The 17,301-nt window shown below is 35.2% G+C and overlaps 1 protein-coding gene across 1 annotated transcript in view; it reads left to right on the top strand.

The window, feature by feature from the left end:
• Window positions 1-17,301, top strand: part of LOC123774194 (uncharacterized) — a 236,164-nt gene that overhangs the window by 202,239 nt on the left and 16,624 nt on the right. The window contains exon 8 of the mRNA XM_069312668.1: window positions 12,833-13,007. Within this exon, the coding sequence (XP_069168769.1) occupies window positions 12,833-13,007 (175 nt within the window). The remainder of the gene's footprint in view (window positions 1-12,832; window positions 13,008-17,301) is intronic.

Raw genomic sequence — 17,301 nt, forward strand, 5'->3', positions numbered from 1 at the left:
CTATCACCTCATTATGTCCGGTCGTGATGGTCAAGTGGATTAAGGCGTCTTGTACATACCAGTTGCGTGGCATCTGGGAGTATGGGTTCGAGTCACTTCTGGGGTGTGAGTTTTCAGTTATATATATATATATATATAGGAAGGGAGTACCACCTCTAGCTGGAAGAAGGGGGACCCATAGCCTCGGAGGAAACCACGCATAACGCATTAGAGGGAATGTTTAGATCCCCTCCAATACAGTTTCTGTGTGCTTTTCTCCTACCACCCCCTTCCTTTTTTATTTTTTTGTGCTTTATTATGCATTTGATGGTTACAAGATATACATGGGTTGATACAAAAATAATAATGCAAAAAGGTGCTTAAAGGTTATGGATCTCTTGAAAAACACAACAATGGGAAACATTGATGAATGTCACAGACGGGTTCGATCATTGTTGCAAGTCAAACACTTCTTCGAATTCCTCTGAAGTTGGACTAGTGCCCAAGACGCAACAGGCATTTCCCCTCATATATATATATATATATATATATATATATATATATATATATATATATATATATATATATATATATATATATATATATGCAATTGATGATCACTAAACACTGACCATTTGTATGCGGAAAAACCACGAAGAAATGGCCGAAACGTTCATCTCTCTTCCCCATTTCTTTGTGGTTTTTCCGCATATATATATATATATATATATATATATATATATATATATATATATATATATATATATATATATATATATATATATATATATATATATATATATATATATATATTTAAACAGCTTTCATCGAATATACCCGCATTTGGGTGAGGTGATATGTTACAACAGTTTTATATATATATATATATATATATATATATATATATATATATATATATATATATATATATATATATATATATATATATATATATATATAGATATATATATATATTATTAAATATGACCGAAAAAGTAAGATTAATAATTCTAACACGAATTTTCTCAATCTTTCGTACATTACGCTTCACTGTTGGAGGTAAATCAAAAATCACTTCTCCAAAATTCATTTTTATTTCTAGTCCGACGCGACACGGGCGCGTTTCGTAAAACTTATTACATTTTCAAAGACTTCACAAATACACAACTGATTAGAACGTATCTCTGATTTTATATCTACATTTGAGTGAGGTGGGAGGGGTGATGTGGCATTAACACAAGACAGAACAAGAGGGGATATTAATAGGGTATTAAAAGTATCAACACAAGACAGAACAGAAACAATGGGTATTGAATAGAAGTGTTTGTAGAAAGCCTATTGGTCCATATTTCTTGATGCTTCTATATTGGAGCGGAGTCTTGAGGTGGGTAGAATATAGTTGTGCAATAATTGGCTGTTGATTGCTGGTGTTGACTTCTTGATGTGTAGTGCCTCGCAAACGTCAAGCCGCCTGCTATCGCTGTATCTATCGATGATTTCTGTGTTGTTTACTAGGATTTCTCTGGCGATGGTTTGGTTATGGGAAGAGATTATATGTTCCTTAATGGAGCCCTCTTGCTTATGCATCGTTAAACGCCTAGAAAGAGATGTTGTTGTCTTGCCTATATACTGGGTTTTTTGGAGCTTACAGTCCCCAAGTGGGCATTTGAAGGCATAGACGACATTAGTCTCTTTTAAAGCGTTCTGTTTTGTGTCTGGAGAGTTTCTCATGAGTAAGCTGGCCGTTTTTCTGGTTTTATAGTAAATCGTCAGTTGTATCCTCTGATTTTTGTCTGTAGGGATAACGTTTCTATTAACAATATCTTTCAGGACCCTTTCCTCCGTTTTATGAGCTGTGGAAAAGAAGTTCCTGTAAAATAGTCTAATAGGGGGTATAGGTGTTGTGTTAGTTGTCTCTTCAGAGGTTGCATGGCTTTTCACTTTCCTTCTTATGATGTCTTTGATGAAACCATTGGAGAAGCCGTTATTGACTAGGACCTGCCTTACCCTACAGAGTTCTTCGTCGACTTGCTTCCATTCTGAGCTGTGGCTGAGAGCACGGTCGACGTATGCGTTAACAACACTCCTCTTGTACCTGTCAGGGCAGTCGCTGTTGGCATTTAGGCACATTCCTATGTTTGTTTCCTTAGTGTAGACTGCAGTGTGGAAACCTCCGCCCTTTTCCATGACTGTTACATCTAGAAAACAAACATAGGAATGTGCCTAAATGCCAACAGTGACTGCCCTGACAGGTACAAGAGGAGTGTTGTTAACGCATACGTCGACCGTGCTCTCAGCCACAGCTCAGAATGGAAGCAAGTCGACGAAGAACTCTGTTGGGTAAGGCAGGTCCTAGTCAATAACGGCTTCTCCAATGGTTTCATCAAAGACATCATAAGAAGGAAAGTGAAAAGCCATGCAACCTCTGAAGAGACAACTAACACAACACCTATACCCCCTATTAGACTATTTTACAGGAACTTCTTTTCCACAGCTCATAAAACGGAGGAAAGGGTCCTGAAAGATATTGTTAATAGAAACGTTATCCCTACAGACAAAAATCAGAGGATACAACTGACGATTTACTATAAAACCAGAAAAACGGCCAGCTTACTCATGAGAAACTCTCCAGACACAAAACAGAACGCTTTAAAAGAGACTAATGTCGTCTATGCCTTCAAATGCCCACTTGGGGACTGTAAGCTCCAAAAAACCCAGTATATAGGCAAGACAACAACATCTCTTTCTAGGCGTTTAACGATGCATAAGCAACAGGGCTCCATTAAGGAACATATAATCTCTTCCCATAACCAAACCATCGCCAGAGAAATCCTAGTAAACAACACAGAAATCATCGATAGATACAGCGATAGCAGGCGGCTTGACGTTTGCGAGGCACTACACATCAAGAAGTCAACACCAGCAATCAACAGCCAACTATTGCACAACTATATTCTACCCACCTCAAGACTCCGCTCCAATATAGAAGCATCAAGAAATATGGACCAATAGGCTTTCTACAAACACTTCTATTCAATACCCATTGTTTCTGTTCTGTCTTGTGTTGATACTTTTAATACCCTATTAATATCCCCTCTTGTTCTGTCTTGTGTTAATGCCACATCACCCCTCCCACCTCACTCAAATGTAGATATAAAATCAGAGATACGTTCTAATCAGTTGTGTATTTGTGAAGTCTTTGAAAATGTAATAAGTTTTACGAAACGCGCCCGTGTCGCGTCAGACTAGAAATAAAAATGAATTTTGGAGAAGTGATTTTTGATTTACCTCCAACAGTGAAGCGTAATGTACGAAAGATTGAGAAAATTCGTGTTAGAATTATTAATCTTACTTTTTCGGTCATATTTAATAATATATGTCTACAGGAAAGACTGCTACCAAAATATACTTATATATATATATATATATATATATATATATATATATATATATATATATATATATATATATATATATATATATATATATATATATATATATATACATATATTTGGGTAAGGTGATATGTTACAACAGTTTTATATATATATATATATACAGATATATATATATATATATATATATATATATATATATATATATATATATATATATATATATATATATATACATATATATATGTATATATAACATAAGTATATATGTATATATAACATATAACATAAGTATGATGTGTATTTATTTGTTTATATATTTGCTACAATGCACATAGTAGGTACATTGGGTTTGTGAGATTACATAACACTGATGTTTTACTCTCTTGCAAAGCTACTAACACGCATAGTGCTTTGGGCAAATCCCTAATTTAACAGATATTTATAAGTAGGTAATTTGTAGCGAAATTTGAAGAATATTAACCCTTAAACGGCAAAAATAATATATATATATGATTTCAGTGACAAAACCAAAACAGCGCAAGTCATATATATGTGACTTTGTGTCTAGCGCTATAATTTAAATGACCACCTGGGACAGGGACAGCTATAGTGCAGCTACGACCTATAGTTGCCAGATGCTACGTAGAAAAAAATCCAAGCCTACATTCCTGGGTGTGAGAGCTTCAGTACTCAGGGAGCCACTAAGGCTGATGCATGCAGCATGAGCTCACAGCACCGCTGTTTAGCTTATTGTCGGAAATCTGACACACATAATAACATAGTAACCCCTTAAAGTATCCCCTTAAAGAATAGATAATGGGTGATTCCATGACGTCATCGACGCCGCATATTTACATTATCCTAATTCTGTTTATACAACAGTCTAGTGTTTCAATTTAATAAAAGATTGTTCAATAAGACTGAATATTATTACTAACACCAAAATATAGCTTGACTCCCTTGTTACTGTAAAATTAAATTTAGAAGTAGAACCAACAAAACAGGGGCATCGGTCGCCCAGAGAGCATCACTTACACTCTGAACAATAACAACACAGAACGTTTGCTCCTGAGAGAATTGTGATACTAGTTTCACACGATAGACCTACTCTATCCCCAAGAAACTACCAGCAACTCCTCTACCACACAACTGGAGCAATTAAGTATCCGACTGCTAGTATTCTATTTTAAATAGATGCATCTTTTAATATAGATAGGTAGCCGCTTATTTGCATGAAGACCCCCCATAACAAGTACGTTTACATGATTTATCACCATCATATTCCATGTCTTACCTGTACTTATATATTTAGAGAAACATTATTAATTCTTTGAACTCGGCAGGTAATTGTGATTTGGAGTAACAAGAAGCTGAGCAGACAGTTGGGCCTTACACATATATTACCTAGCTGTATGCCAAGTCTTGTAGGCCTCCTAAACAGCCACCATTACGTGGCACTCAGAGGCACAGGGCCACACCCATCTTTGATGCAACAATTACACAGCCTTAGCAGGCCCCTTCTACAGGAACAGCTAAGCCCTCCTTTTGTATATACTGTAGAAGTAGTGCTCATAATTATTAATTTATCATTGCCATAATAAGAGTAGATTAGACCGCCATATGTGGTATGATATAATTATATTTATAAAGTAAACAATTCGTGGTTTAAGAATGAGCCATCTCAAAGTGGTTTAAGTTGCAAATTGTCCCCCCAAATTATGTTAGATAATTTCCAGCAGTTGAATCAGTAAATACAGTTCACTCACTTAATTACTTATTCACTTAGAAAATTATCTTATTAAAATCAATTCAAAAAAGAGAATAGCCGCCAGGTTTTTCCTACACACAATTTATGGTCCTTCGAACCTAGATGATTATTTCAGTTAACCAGTAACCAGGACCAAATTATGGTCCTTTGCACCTAGATATAAGATCCTGATCTATATATATAACATTAGTGCAATATTAAGCATACAATAATTATAGCAGGAAGACACTGCTATACATTTTGCATTTTTCTAGCCCAACTTTTTCAATCTCATAGCAAACAGAACCTACAACAAGCACTCTTATTGTTCCAAGGCCTGTACCAAAAGAACAATTGTGCTTTTTCATTACAAGAGGTTGATAAGAGGCTAATTTAATCATAAGTTACTCATAAATGTATATGTTTTTTATAATTTTAAGTTTATATAAAATTACTTTTAATATTGCACCATTACTGTAACAATTACAGCATGCCACGTTATTTACAATTAATTCTGGCACAAGGGTAGGACATTTTAACGATGCATAAGCAACAGGGCTCCATTAAGGAACATATAATCTCTTACCACAACCAGAGAAGTCTTAACAAAAAACACAGAAATCATCGATAGATACAGTGATAGCAGGCGGCTTGATATCTGCGAGGCACTACACATCAAGAAGTCAACAGCAGCAATCAACAGCCAATTAATGCACAACAATATTCTACCCACTTCAAGACTCCGCACCAATATAGAAGCATCAAGAAATATGGGCCAATAGGCCCTCTGCAATTACTTCCATTCTTCCCTTTAACTTCCCCAATATTATACCCATTGTTTCGTGTTCTGTCTTATGTTGAAAGTTTGTTTTCACCTCATCCAAAACTGTTGTAACATATCACCTCCCCCAAATGCAGGTATATAAAATGAAAGCCGTTTAAATTATAGCACAGTAGAACTTGTTTAGTGTTTGCAGGTTATAGTTGTGTGTGTAAACTAAATTCTTTGAAAATGTAATAAGTTATTACGAAACACGTTCAAAGTGCCGCGTCAGACTAGAAATAAAAATGTCAATTACCATCGACAGTGAAAAGAAACATAAGAAATATTCGATAAATACAGAAAAAATCGTGTTAGAATCATTAATCTTACTTTTTCAGTCATATTTAATAATATATATATATATATATATATATATATATATATATATATATATATATATATATATATATATATATATATATATATATATATATATATATATGCACAACTCTCCTAAACACGAGAGTGAAGTATACAACTTTAGAACACTTTCCCACCAGGAGACTCGAACCCTAGCCAGCACAGAAGCCTTCCAGCAACTGGCATAACAGGTACGCCTTAACCCGCTCCACCACCTGCTCAGACCCTTAAAAGAGATGGTAATTTCGGAGTATTTATACACTCCAAAGATATACCACCTCCCAAGAGCACTAGAGCAAGTGAGGGGTCATTTTTACGTTTTTTCATCCAGTCCCTGTTAATATGGGAGAACACTGTGTCTATGCTTAAGGCACAACTCTCCTAAACACGAGAGTGAAGTATACAACTTTAGAACACTTTCCCAACCAGAGACTCGAACCCTAGCCAGCACAGAAGCCTTCCAGCAACTGGCATAACAGGTACGCCTTAACCCGCTCCACCACCTGCTCAGACCCTTAAAAGAGATGGTAATTTCGGAGTATTTATACACTCCAAAGATATACCACCTCCCAAGAGCACTAGAGCAAGTGAGGGGTCATTTTTACGTTTAAAAATGATCTTTGGAGTGTATAAATATATATATAGGAGAGTTGTGCCCTAAGCATAGACACAGTGTTCTCCCATATTAACAGGGACTGGATGAAAAAACGTAAAAATGACCCCTCACTTGCTCTAGTATATATATATATATATATATATATATATATATATATATATATATATATATATATATATATGCAACAATGATCACAAAAACACTGATCCATGTATGCAGAATAACCACATATGAAAAATAGAAAATGCTTAACGCGTTTTCGGCTAATTCGCCTTCATCAGAGCAAAGTAGAATGCAAAGTAGAATGCTACTTTGCTCTGATGAAGGCGAATTAGCCGAAAACGCGTTAAGCATTTTCTATTTTTCATATGTGGTTATTCTGCATATATATATATATATATATATATATATATATATATATATATATATATACATAAGATGAATAGGAAAACCAGGGATATACTGAACATCTTTTTCCAGATTCTTTACTTTAAAATGCATAATGTTTCGAATACTTCTCGTATTCATCATCAGATCTAAAAGAAAAACAGAAGTCACAATCAAATAACTGGTAAACAAAGAACTCATACTGAATATAATTGCCTATCAAAGAAAGGAAAATGCTTAAAAAGCAAAACACTTAAGCTTACTTAAAGTGATCAATACATATAAAACTTATTAACTGTCACATAGATGAAAGCTAATTTAAAAATCCATTAAATTACAAGAGGAATTTTATAACTACTAAAACAAACCATTCTGTTAAACTTACGCAAAGTGATCAAAAGTGAAACTTGATAGCTAACACATAGATACTAAACACTATAAGAAAATATTCATATAATGACTACAAATCTACAACAAATATATATAAAATGCAAACAGAATAAACGACAATTATAAACTACTAACCAAAATCTTATAAAAACTCAAATATTAAATAAAACTAAATACCAAAAAGTGTATTACATATCCTAAATAAAAGATCATAATAATGTACAATGTCAAGACTTGAAATAAGTACGAAAAGGCAAAGACATGGTAAACTAAACAAAATTATAATAAAATTAAACTACCAGAATGAACTATAAGTCAAATTACAGGGCCTACTGTGCACTATACAGTGTACAATTGAACAGCCGAAAGGTTGTTATTTAACAGAGGCCGCAGCTCCTTTATACATAAGGATTCCATTACTCTCAAGTCTGACTGGCCATTCATACAAGTGTCCAGAACTTTAAAATCAGATTCCAGCAGAGAATGATCAAACTCATAAGAATGGTTTCTAATCTCCGAAAATGCTGATTTAGACAATGGTAATCAAGTCCTAAAAGATACTCCCCGGTGCTCAAGTATCCTAATCTTAAAGTTCCGAATGGAGCTCCCAATATATCCAGCATTACAGCTGGAACAATTATACATATATACGACACTTGAGCACTAGGGTGTAGGCACTTTATCTTTAAATTTAAAATAAGAGCCTATGGTATTTGTGTTGACAAAAATAAATCTAAAGTCTACTTGAGGATAACAATGCTGCAACAGTCTCTTCAAACGACTCCTTACAGAAAGGAGTCGTTTGACTTCTTAAAACTCTAAATAGAGTTTTAAGAAGTCTGAAAGACTCTTTTTGATTATACAAAATTACTTGCAACTGGCTCTAAGCCAGGAATCTTATACGGGTTACCTAAAGTTCATAAAACAGGTATACCGATTCGTCCTATTTTATCAGCGATTGGCACTTTTAATTACAAACTGGCAAAGTTTCTGGTTCCATTATTAGAACCATTAACGCATAATGAATTTACTGTGAGAAATTCTTAGGATTTTGTAAAAGAACTTTCCTCTTTAAATTTTGAGTTCCCAACTATAATGGCCAGTTTCGATGATGAATCACTCATCTTATTGATTCCGTTGTTGGAAACCAACTAATATTCCGTTGTTGGAAACCATTGATATTTGTGTAAATCAATTATTTGCTGACACTAATTTAGTGTCTGGATTTTGTAGTAAAATATTCAGACGGCTGTTAGAAATAGCGGTTAAAGACTCCGTCTTTATGTTTAATAATAAATATTATAAACAAATTGATGGAGTAGCAATGGGGTCTCCCTTAGGTCCTGCACTGGCTAATGCTTTTTCGAGTTTTCATGAAATAAATTGGCTTGATAAATGTCCTTTGGCCTTGAAACCAGTCTTGTACAGGAGATATGTAGATGACACTTTTTTGTTATTTAAGGACCAATGTCATATTGAGAAATTTAGAGAGTATCTTAATGCACAACATAGTAATATACGTTTTACTGCAGAGTGTGAAGTGGATAATTCATTGTCGTTTCTTGATGTCAAAGTGAATAACCTTAATGGGTTCAACACTAATGTTTTTAGGAAACCAACATTTACTGGTTTAGGTTTAAATTTTAATTCTTTTGTTCCTGATATTTTTAAGAAAAATGCAATTAACACTCTACTGAATAGGGCCTTTGTTTTATGTTCAAATTGGAATAACTTTGTTCAAGAAATTCATTTTCTTGTGAAATTTTTTTCAAATAATGGTTATCCTTTGCATATGGTTTATACCTTTATAAGGAATTTCTTAAATAAGAAGTTTCACCCATCGTGTAGGATTACTACAGTAGAAAGGGAGTACATATATACCAGTACTATATATATATACATATATAAGTCGTACCTAGTAGCCAGAATGCACTCCTCGGCCTACTATGCAAGGCCCGATTTGCCTAATAGGCCAATTTGCCTAATAGTTTGAGTGATTTTCTGTTTTTTTCAATATTGTTTCCAATTAGTTTATTTGAATAATTATTATTATTATATTATATTAAGAACAAAAATTATTGATTTAGTTATGTTAGTTTAGGTTAGGTTAAGATCGGTTAGGTTAGGTTAGGAAAAGGTTGGTTAGATTCTGTCATATATCTATGTTAGTTTTAACTCAAAAGAAAAGAACTTAACTGATACATAATGAAATGGATAGATTTATCATTTCATAAACAAAATAATCGAAAAATATATAAATTTAGGAAAACTCGGCCTATTAGGCAAAGTGGGCCTTGCATAGTAGGCCGAGAACTGCGTTCTGGCTACTAGGTACAACATATATATGTATATATATATATATATATATATATATATATATATATATATATATATATATATATATATATATATATATATATATATATATGTATATATATATATATATATATATATATATATATATATATATATATATATATATATATATATATATATATATATATATATATATATATATATGTATATATATATATATATATATATATATATATATATATATATATATATATATATATATATATATATATATATATATATATATATATATATATATGTATATATATATATATATATATATATATATATATATATATATATATATATATATATATATATATATATATATATATATTATTAAATATGACCGAAAAAGTAAGATTAATAATTCTAACACGAATTTTCTCAATCTTTCGTACATTACGCTTCACTGTTGGAGGTAAATAAAAAATCACTTCTCCAAAATTCATTTTTATTTCTAGTCTGACGCGACACGGGCGCGTTTCGTAAAACTTCCTATACCTATACACCTCCTATATAGGTGTTTCGTAAAACACCTATACCGCCTATTAGACTATTTTACAGGAACTTCTTTTCCACAGCTCATAAAACAGAGGAAAGGGTCCTGAAAGATATTGTTAATAGAAACGTTATCCCTACAGACAAAAATCAGAGGATACAACTGACGATTTACTATAAAACCAGAAAAACGGCCAGCCTACTCATGAGAAACTCTCCAGACACAAAACAGAACGCTTTAAAAGAGACTAACGTCGTCTATGCCTTCAAATGCCCACTTGGGGACTGTAAGCTCCAAAAACCCAGTATATAGGCAAGACAACAACATCTCTTTCTAGGCGTTTAACGATGCATAAACAACAGGGCTCCATTAAGGAACATATAATCTCTTCCCATAACCAAACCATCGCCAGAGAAATCCTAGTAAACAACACAGAAATCATCGATAGATACAGCGATAGCAGGCGGCTTGACGTTTGCGAGGCACTACACATCAAGAAGTCAACACCAGCAATCAACAGCCAATTATTGCACAACTATATTCTACCCACCTCAAGACTCCGCTCCAATATAGAAGCATCAAGAAATATGGACCAATAGGCTTTCTACAAACACTTCTATTCAATACCCATTGTTTCTGTTCTGTCTTGTGTTGATACTTTTAATACCCTATTAATATCCCCTAGTGTTCTGTCTTGTGTTAATGCCACATCACCCTTCCCACCTCACTCAAATGTAATGCCACATCACCCTTCCCACCTCACTCAAATGTAGATATAAAATCGGGGAAACGCAAGTTCTAATCAGTTGTGTATTTGTGAAGTCTTTGAAAATGTAATAAGTTTTACGAAACGCGCTCGTGTCGCGTCAGACTAGAAATAAAAATGAATTTTGGAGAAGTGATTTTTGATTTACCTCCAACAGTGAAGCGTAATGTACGAAAGATTGAGAAAATTCGTGTTAGAATTATTAATCTTACTTTTTCGGTCATATTTAATAATATATGTCTACAGGAAAGACTGCTACCAAAATATACTAATATATATATATATATATATACATATATATATATATATATATATATATATATATATATATATATATATATATATACATATATATATATATATATATATATATATATATATATATATATATATATATATATATATATATATATGTATATATATATATATATATATATATATATATATATGTATATATATATATATATATATATATATATATATATATATATATATATATATATATATATATATATATATATATATATATATATATATATATATATATATATATAGTACTGGTTTGACTACCAGTACTATACGCGGGAATGTTGTCGCACCTGTTAATCAAAATTGTACTATTACTTTTTTGGGTATTAAGCTTAGGAATATACGATCTGTCATTGACCAGTGATGTGAGAAGTTGATATTATTGAATAGTGATGTGAGAAGGGGGCGTTATACACATTATGTATGTGAGACGTGGCTTATTGAAGTGTGTAATGTGATAGAAGTGGGTGGTATTGAACAGTGTGTGATGTGAGAAGTGGATGTAATGAAGAGTGTGTAATGAGAAAAGTGGATGTTATTCTCAAGTATGATGCGAGAAGTGGATAATATTGAACAGTAGGTAATGTGAATTAGTGTGTGTGGCTGCTAACTGCGAATTCTTGAACATTAGGACTTGATCAACTGAGTCATGAGGAGATACTACACGCCTGGATCTTGATACACTGATGTCTGGCTGCTTCTTAGAGATATAGCTCTTAAAAGAACGTCTTTCTTCAGCGAAGTCACCCTGCAAGGCTACTGAAACTAACTCCGAGCGTTTGGCCTCCACCCTGTAAGACTATTGAGCCTAGGTCCGAGCGTTTGGCCTCCACCCCTGCATGGCTATTGAGCCTAGCTATGAGCGTCTGGCCTTCAATCTTGCACAGATATTCGCTTTTATATTTATACTAGGAGAACGGGTACCGGCGTTGACCGGACCTCTCTATCTCCTACCTGTCCATATATCTATCCATCCATCCATCCATTACCCACTAACACTGACTTCTGGTCAGCCTAAAGTCTAACTAAATATTTAAGACATAGTTTGAAATTTTGTAGTAATTTATAAAAAACAAAAAGTACACCTAAACTAATACAATGTAGGCAGCTTCATACTATATTGATTGAGACATTGTGGTCATCTGGTATTTGTGTAATTATTTTAAAATCTGATTTTTTTAAATTTCTTTCAACCCTCAGGTGGGAACTCTTCACTTGGTTCCACCAGTGCTTAACTTCTTGAACCAGTCTCCGACAGTTACCCCTGAAGCACTGGCATCACTGCACACCACTTTATGTGGCGCTGCCCCTGTTCTTGTCACCGACGTACAAGCATTCAAGGAGAGAATTAAAAAACCTTTATTCTTCCAAGAAAGTAAACAAAATTTATAAACTTTAAAAATATTCAAGGGGAATTAAATTTATTTAAATGAATTGAGCACATCAAGAGGGTAATAATAGTTTTAATTAAGAATGTTGTTAATTACTGTTGATTTTTTTTGTTTGTTATTATTAACAAGCTTTCTAACCCATGAAGTAGTGATGTGTTGATGTATTAAGAGCGAAGGTTAATTGCTTGCCATAAGTTCACCTAATATTCCCGTCTCACATACAATTGTTGGTCACACATAAAATACAAAATTGGCATGGAATGTGAGGGAAAATTAATAATTTATTGTGTCAGGGGACAGCCAGCTAGATAATATATACATGTTAGGCTTAAATTGAGGTCCCCTTTTATGTCGAATTACTGATCCCACCACCCCAGGATGCAACCTTACGACAAGCTCATTAACTCCTGGGAACAAATTTACTGCTAGGTGAACTGGTACATTTGGTGATAGGAAATGCACGCAACACGTTTTTTCCTGCCAGAGATTCGATCCCAAGCCCCGAATCCTGAAATCCCGATCTTAAATTTCAATTTTGCCCCAAGGGGCGAGTTTATGGGCAGAGTCATTCATCCTGTGAGTGGCCATTTCGCCATAACATGATGTACAACACTCCCGTTAGGAAGAAAACCAGATGAATTATTCATCCTGTCACTTGTACTCAGACACAGCTGGGACTTGCTTAACTGTCTCAAGTGAACAGCTTCTCAAACAACAAGATTAACGTTCGTCAACCCTTAAAATCGTACTATACCTTGCGGGTGCAAAATGGGGGAATCTTTTAATAAGTGTCTATATTTACCATATAGTGTTTTCATAACTCAAACATTGTGCGGTTTATTATTCTTCACATATTTCTAATGACTCTTATATATCCACACTCTCTCAGGTAGTGGACAATGCGGTGTCTATCACTCTCACAGCAGATTCTGCAACTCCTCCGTTCAACTGTTGTTTCCATGCCTAATAAGCCAAGTTTTCCTGAATTAATATATTTTCTCTAATTTTTTTCTTATGAAATGATAAAGCTACTCATTTCATTATGTATGAGGTCAATTTTTATTATTGGAGTTAAAACTAACGTAGATATATGACCGAACCTAACCAACCCTACCTAACCTAACCTAACCTATCTTAACCTAACCTAAACTAACACAATTAAGTCAATAGTTTATGTTCTTAATATATTGTAATAATAATAATTAAAATAAACTAATTGGAAACAATTTATTGAAAATAAAGAAAATCACTCGGCCTATTAGGCAAATCGGGCCTTTCGTAGTAGACCGAGAAGTGTGTTCTGGCTACTAGGTACCACATATATATATATGTCGTACATAGTAGCCAGAACTCACTTCTCAGCCTACTATGCAAGGCCCGATTTGCCTAATAAGCCAAGTTTTAATGAATTAATTGTTTTTCGACTACCTGACCTACCTAACCTAACCTAACCTAACTTTTTCGGCTACCTAACCTAACCTAACCTACAAAGATAGGTTAGGTTAGGTTAGGTAGGGTTGGTTAGGTTTGGTCATATATCTACGTTAGTTTTTTTTTTTTTTTTTTGAGATATATACAAGAGTTGTTATATTCTTGTACAGCCACTAGTACGCGTAGCGTTTCGGGCAAGTCCTTAATCCTACGGTCCCTGGAATACGATCCCCTGCCGCGAAGAATCGTTTTTTTCATCCAAGTACACATTTTACTGTTGCGTTAAACAGTTTAACTCCAATAAAAAAAATTGACTTAATATATAATGAAATGAGTACCTTTATCATTTCATAAGAAAAAAATTAGAGAAAATATATTAATTCAGGAAAACTGGGCTTATTAGGCAAATCGGGCCTTGCATAGCCGGCCGAGTACAACGTTCTGGCTACTAGGTACAACATAAATATATATATATATATATATATATATATATATATATATATATATATATATATATATATATATATATATATATATATATATATATATATATATTGTGACGGTAAAGTGTTGGAGTGTTGATGTTCGGCAGTCCTCCAATGGCAGGTGGCAATGCCTTGTCACACTTACAGAAAAAAAGAGACTGCTTGCCTGTTTGTCTGTGGTAAGGTAATGGGAAGACACACAAAACACAAAATATAAACAATGAAATTTTAATTACTTTAGAAAACAAGATATGAACAAAGACAATCCCTTGGCTTACGTAAAATTCAAAACAAGTCAACAAACAAAACAACATGAATAATTAATGATTGTGAAATTTACTCTAAAATAAAATGAAGTGCACGACAATAATAATGATAATCAGGTGCTGAGAATACTGGCTTGAGCTGCCACCTCCCTTAGTACACGACAGCCAGGGCTTAGTCTACTAGAGAGAGATGTCAACTTCTAAGAGCACAGAGATATTCTGAGGAGTACGGCATGAGCTGGCCCAGACGTCGACTCAGGTAGAGGGCGTGAGTGCAGGTGCAGGTGTTGTCGGCGATACACCAGCCAATCAGGAGCAGGCAGGCGGAGAATGGGTAGTTTGCTCGTTGATGACGGGCAGAGCCGGCGTGTCGGGTGGTGCAAGGTACTCTTTGCTTCCTGGGCAAAACGTTTGTGATAATGGTGGACGTATCTTCAATATAGTATCTTGTACTTGTAAAATGACGTAAATGATATAGGGAAGAGCAGGCTCAATCTCTCTTGAAAGAGATTATTGTCAAAACTCTCCCCCAAAGCCTGCGGTTCCGGAAGAAGTTACGTCTTCATGTGGTAGAGTATTAGGTGGAGTTGCCTCTACTTCATAGACTCTGGAGAGGGCGTCGGCTATGATGTTGTCATATCCCTTGATGTAGAAGATCTCCAGGTTGAAATCTTGTAGTTATAAAGCCCATCGTAGAAGACGTTGGTTATTGAATTGGGCTTGATGTAAGAAGCGGAGAGGATTGTGGTCTGAGTAGATGGTGGTAGACCTAGCACCTTGTAGGCATGGAGCAAAGTGCTGTAGATTCAGGACGATGGAGAGTAGCTCCTTCTCGATAGTGCTGTAGTTCTTCTGGTGGGTTTCAACTTGTAGCTGTAGTAGCTAACAGGTAGAACCTCCTCGCCTCGTTGCTGCATCAGGACACCTCCGATGCCGGTACCACTGGCGTCAACATGGAGGATGAAAGGCTTGGTGATATCTGGCGAGGCGAGAATAGGATTAGATCAGAGCAGGAATTTGAGTTGTTCGAAAGCAACGGTTTGCTGAATGATCCAATTATACCGTTGCTTGGGACTGGTTAAAGTGATTAATGGGGTTGCTACCGTACTAAAATTCTTCACAAACCTACAGTAGTTGGAGGCAAGACCAAGGAAGCGCAGGAGCTGCTTCCTGGTGGTAGGCTGTGGATAATGCTTGATGGCTTGAGTGTGTATGTTTAACGGAGCTAGGCTGCCACTCCCTATTACATGACCCAGATAACGCACTTTACCTTTGGCAAATGTGGACTTGCCCAGGTTGATGGTGAGGCCGGCTGTCAGGAGCTTGGCGAACAATCGTTGCAGCTGGAGCAGATGTTCGCTCCAGGTGTTGGATGCTACAACGATATCATCCAAATAGGCGTAGGTGTTATCCAAGCCCTGGATGACGCGGTTGACAGCTCTCTGAAAGGTGGCCGGGGCATTACATAGTCCAAAGGGAAGGCGTTCATACCTGAAAAGTCCAAAGGGAGTGATAAAGGCAGATATTTCTTTGGCTCGCTCTGTTAAACACACTTGGTAATACCCCTTGAGCAATTCCACTTGGGACAAGTACCGGCAATACCAATGGCGTCAAGGATGTCATCTATCCTTGGTAAGGGGTATGCAACCTTGACAGTCACATTTTTCAATTTCCGATAGTCTGTGCACAATCTAACCTTACCTTGGGGTTTTGGCACCAAGATACAGGGTGAGGCCCAGGGGGACTCACAAGGTGTGGCCAGTCCATGATCCAGGAGGTACTGTACCTCAGCACGCATGACTTCCTTCTTGCTAGGGCTGATTCGGTAGAAGTGTTGACGAATCGGCCGGGTGTCAGGGAGCAGCTGGATGTCGTGCTGAGTTACATTACACGCATGTGGATCATCTCGGAACAACTCCTGATGTTCCTTGAAGATTTTGATGAGAGGTGCACTATTATTGTCCTGAAAATAGCTACGAAGATCAGTTAGGATTTCCGAATTGGAAAGCGCTGACTCAGTGTCAGTGCTTTCGGGAGGAGAAGCAGGGAAGGTCTCACTGTGGATGTATGGACTTTTTAAGGAAGAATATGTTATC

Source organism: Procambarus clarkii, chromosome 73, assembly GCF_040958095.1.
Source record: "Procambarus clarkii isolate CNS0578487 chromosome 73, FALCON_Pclarkii_2.0, whole genome shotgun sequence".
Lineage (NCBI taxonomy): Eukaryota > Metazoa > Arthropoda > Malacostraca > Decapoda > Cambaridae > Procambarus > Procambarus clarkii.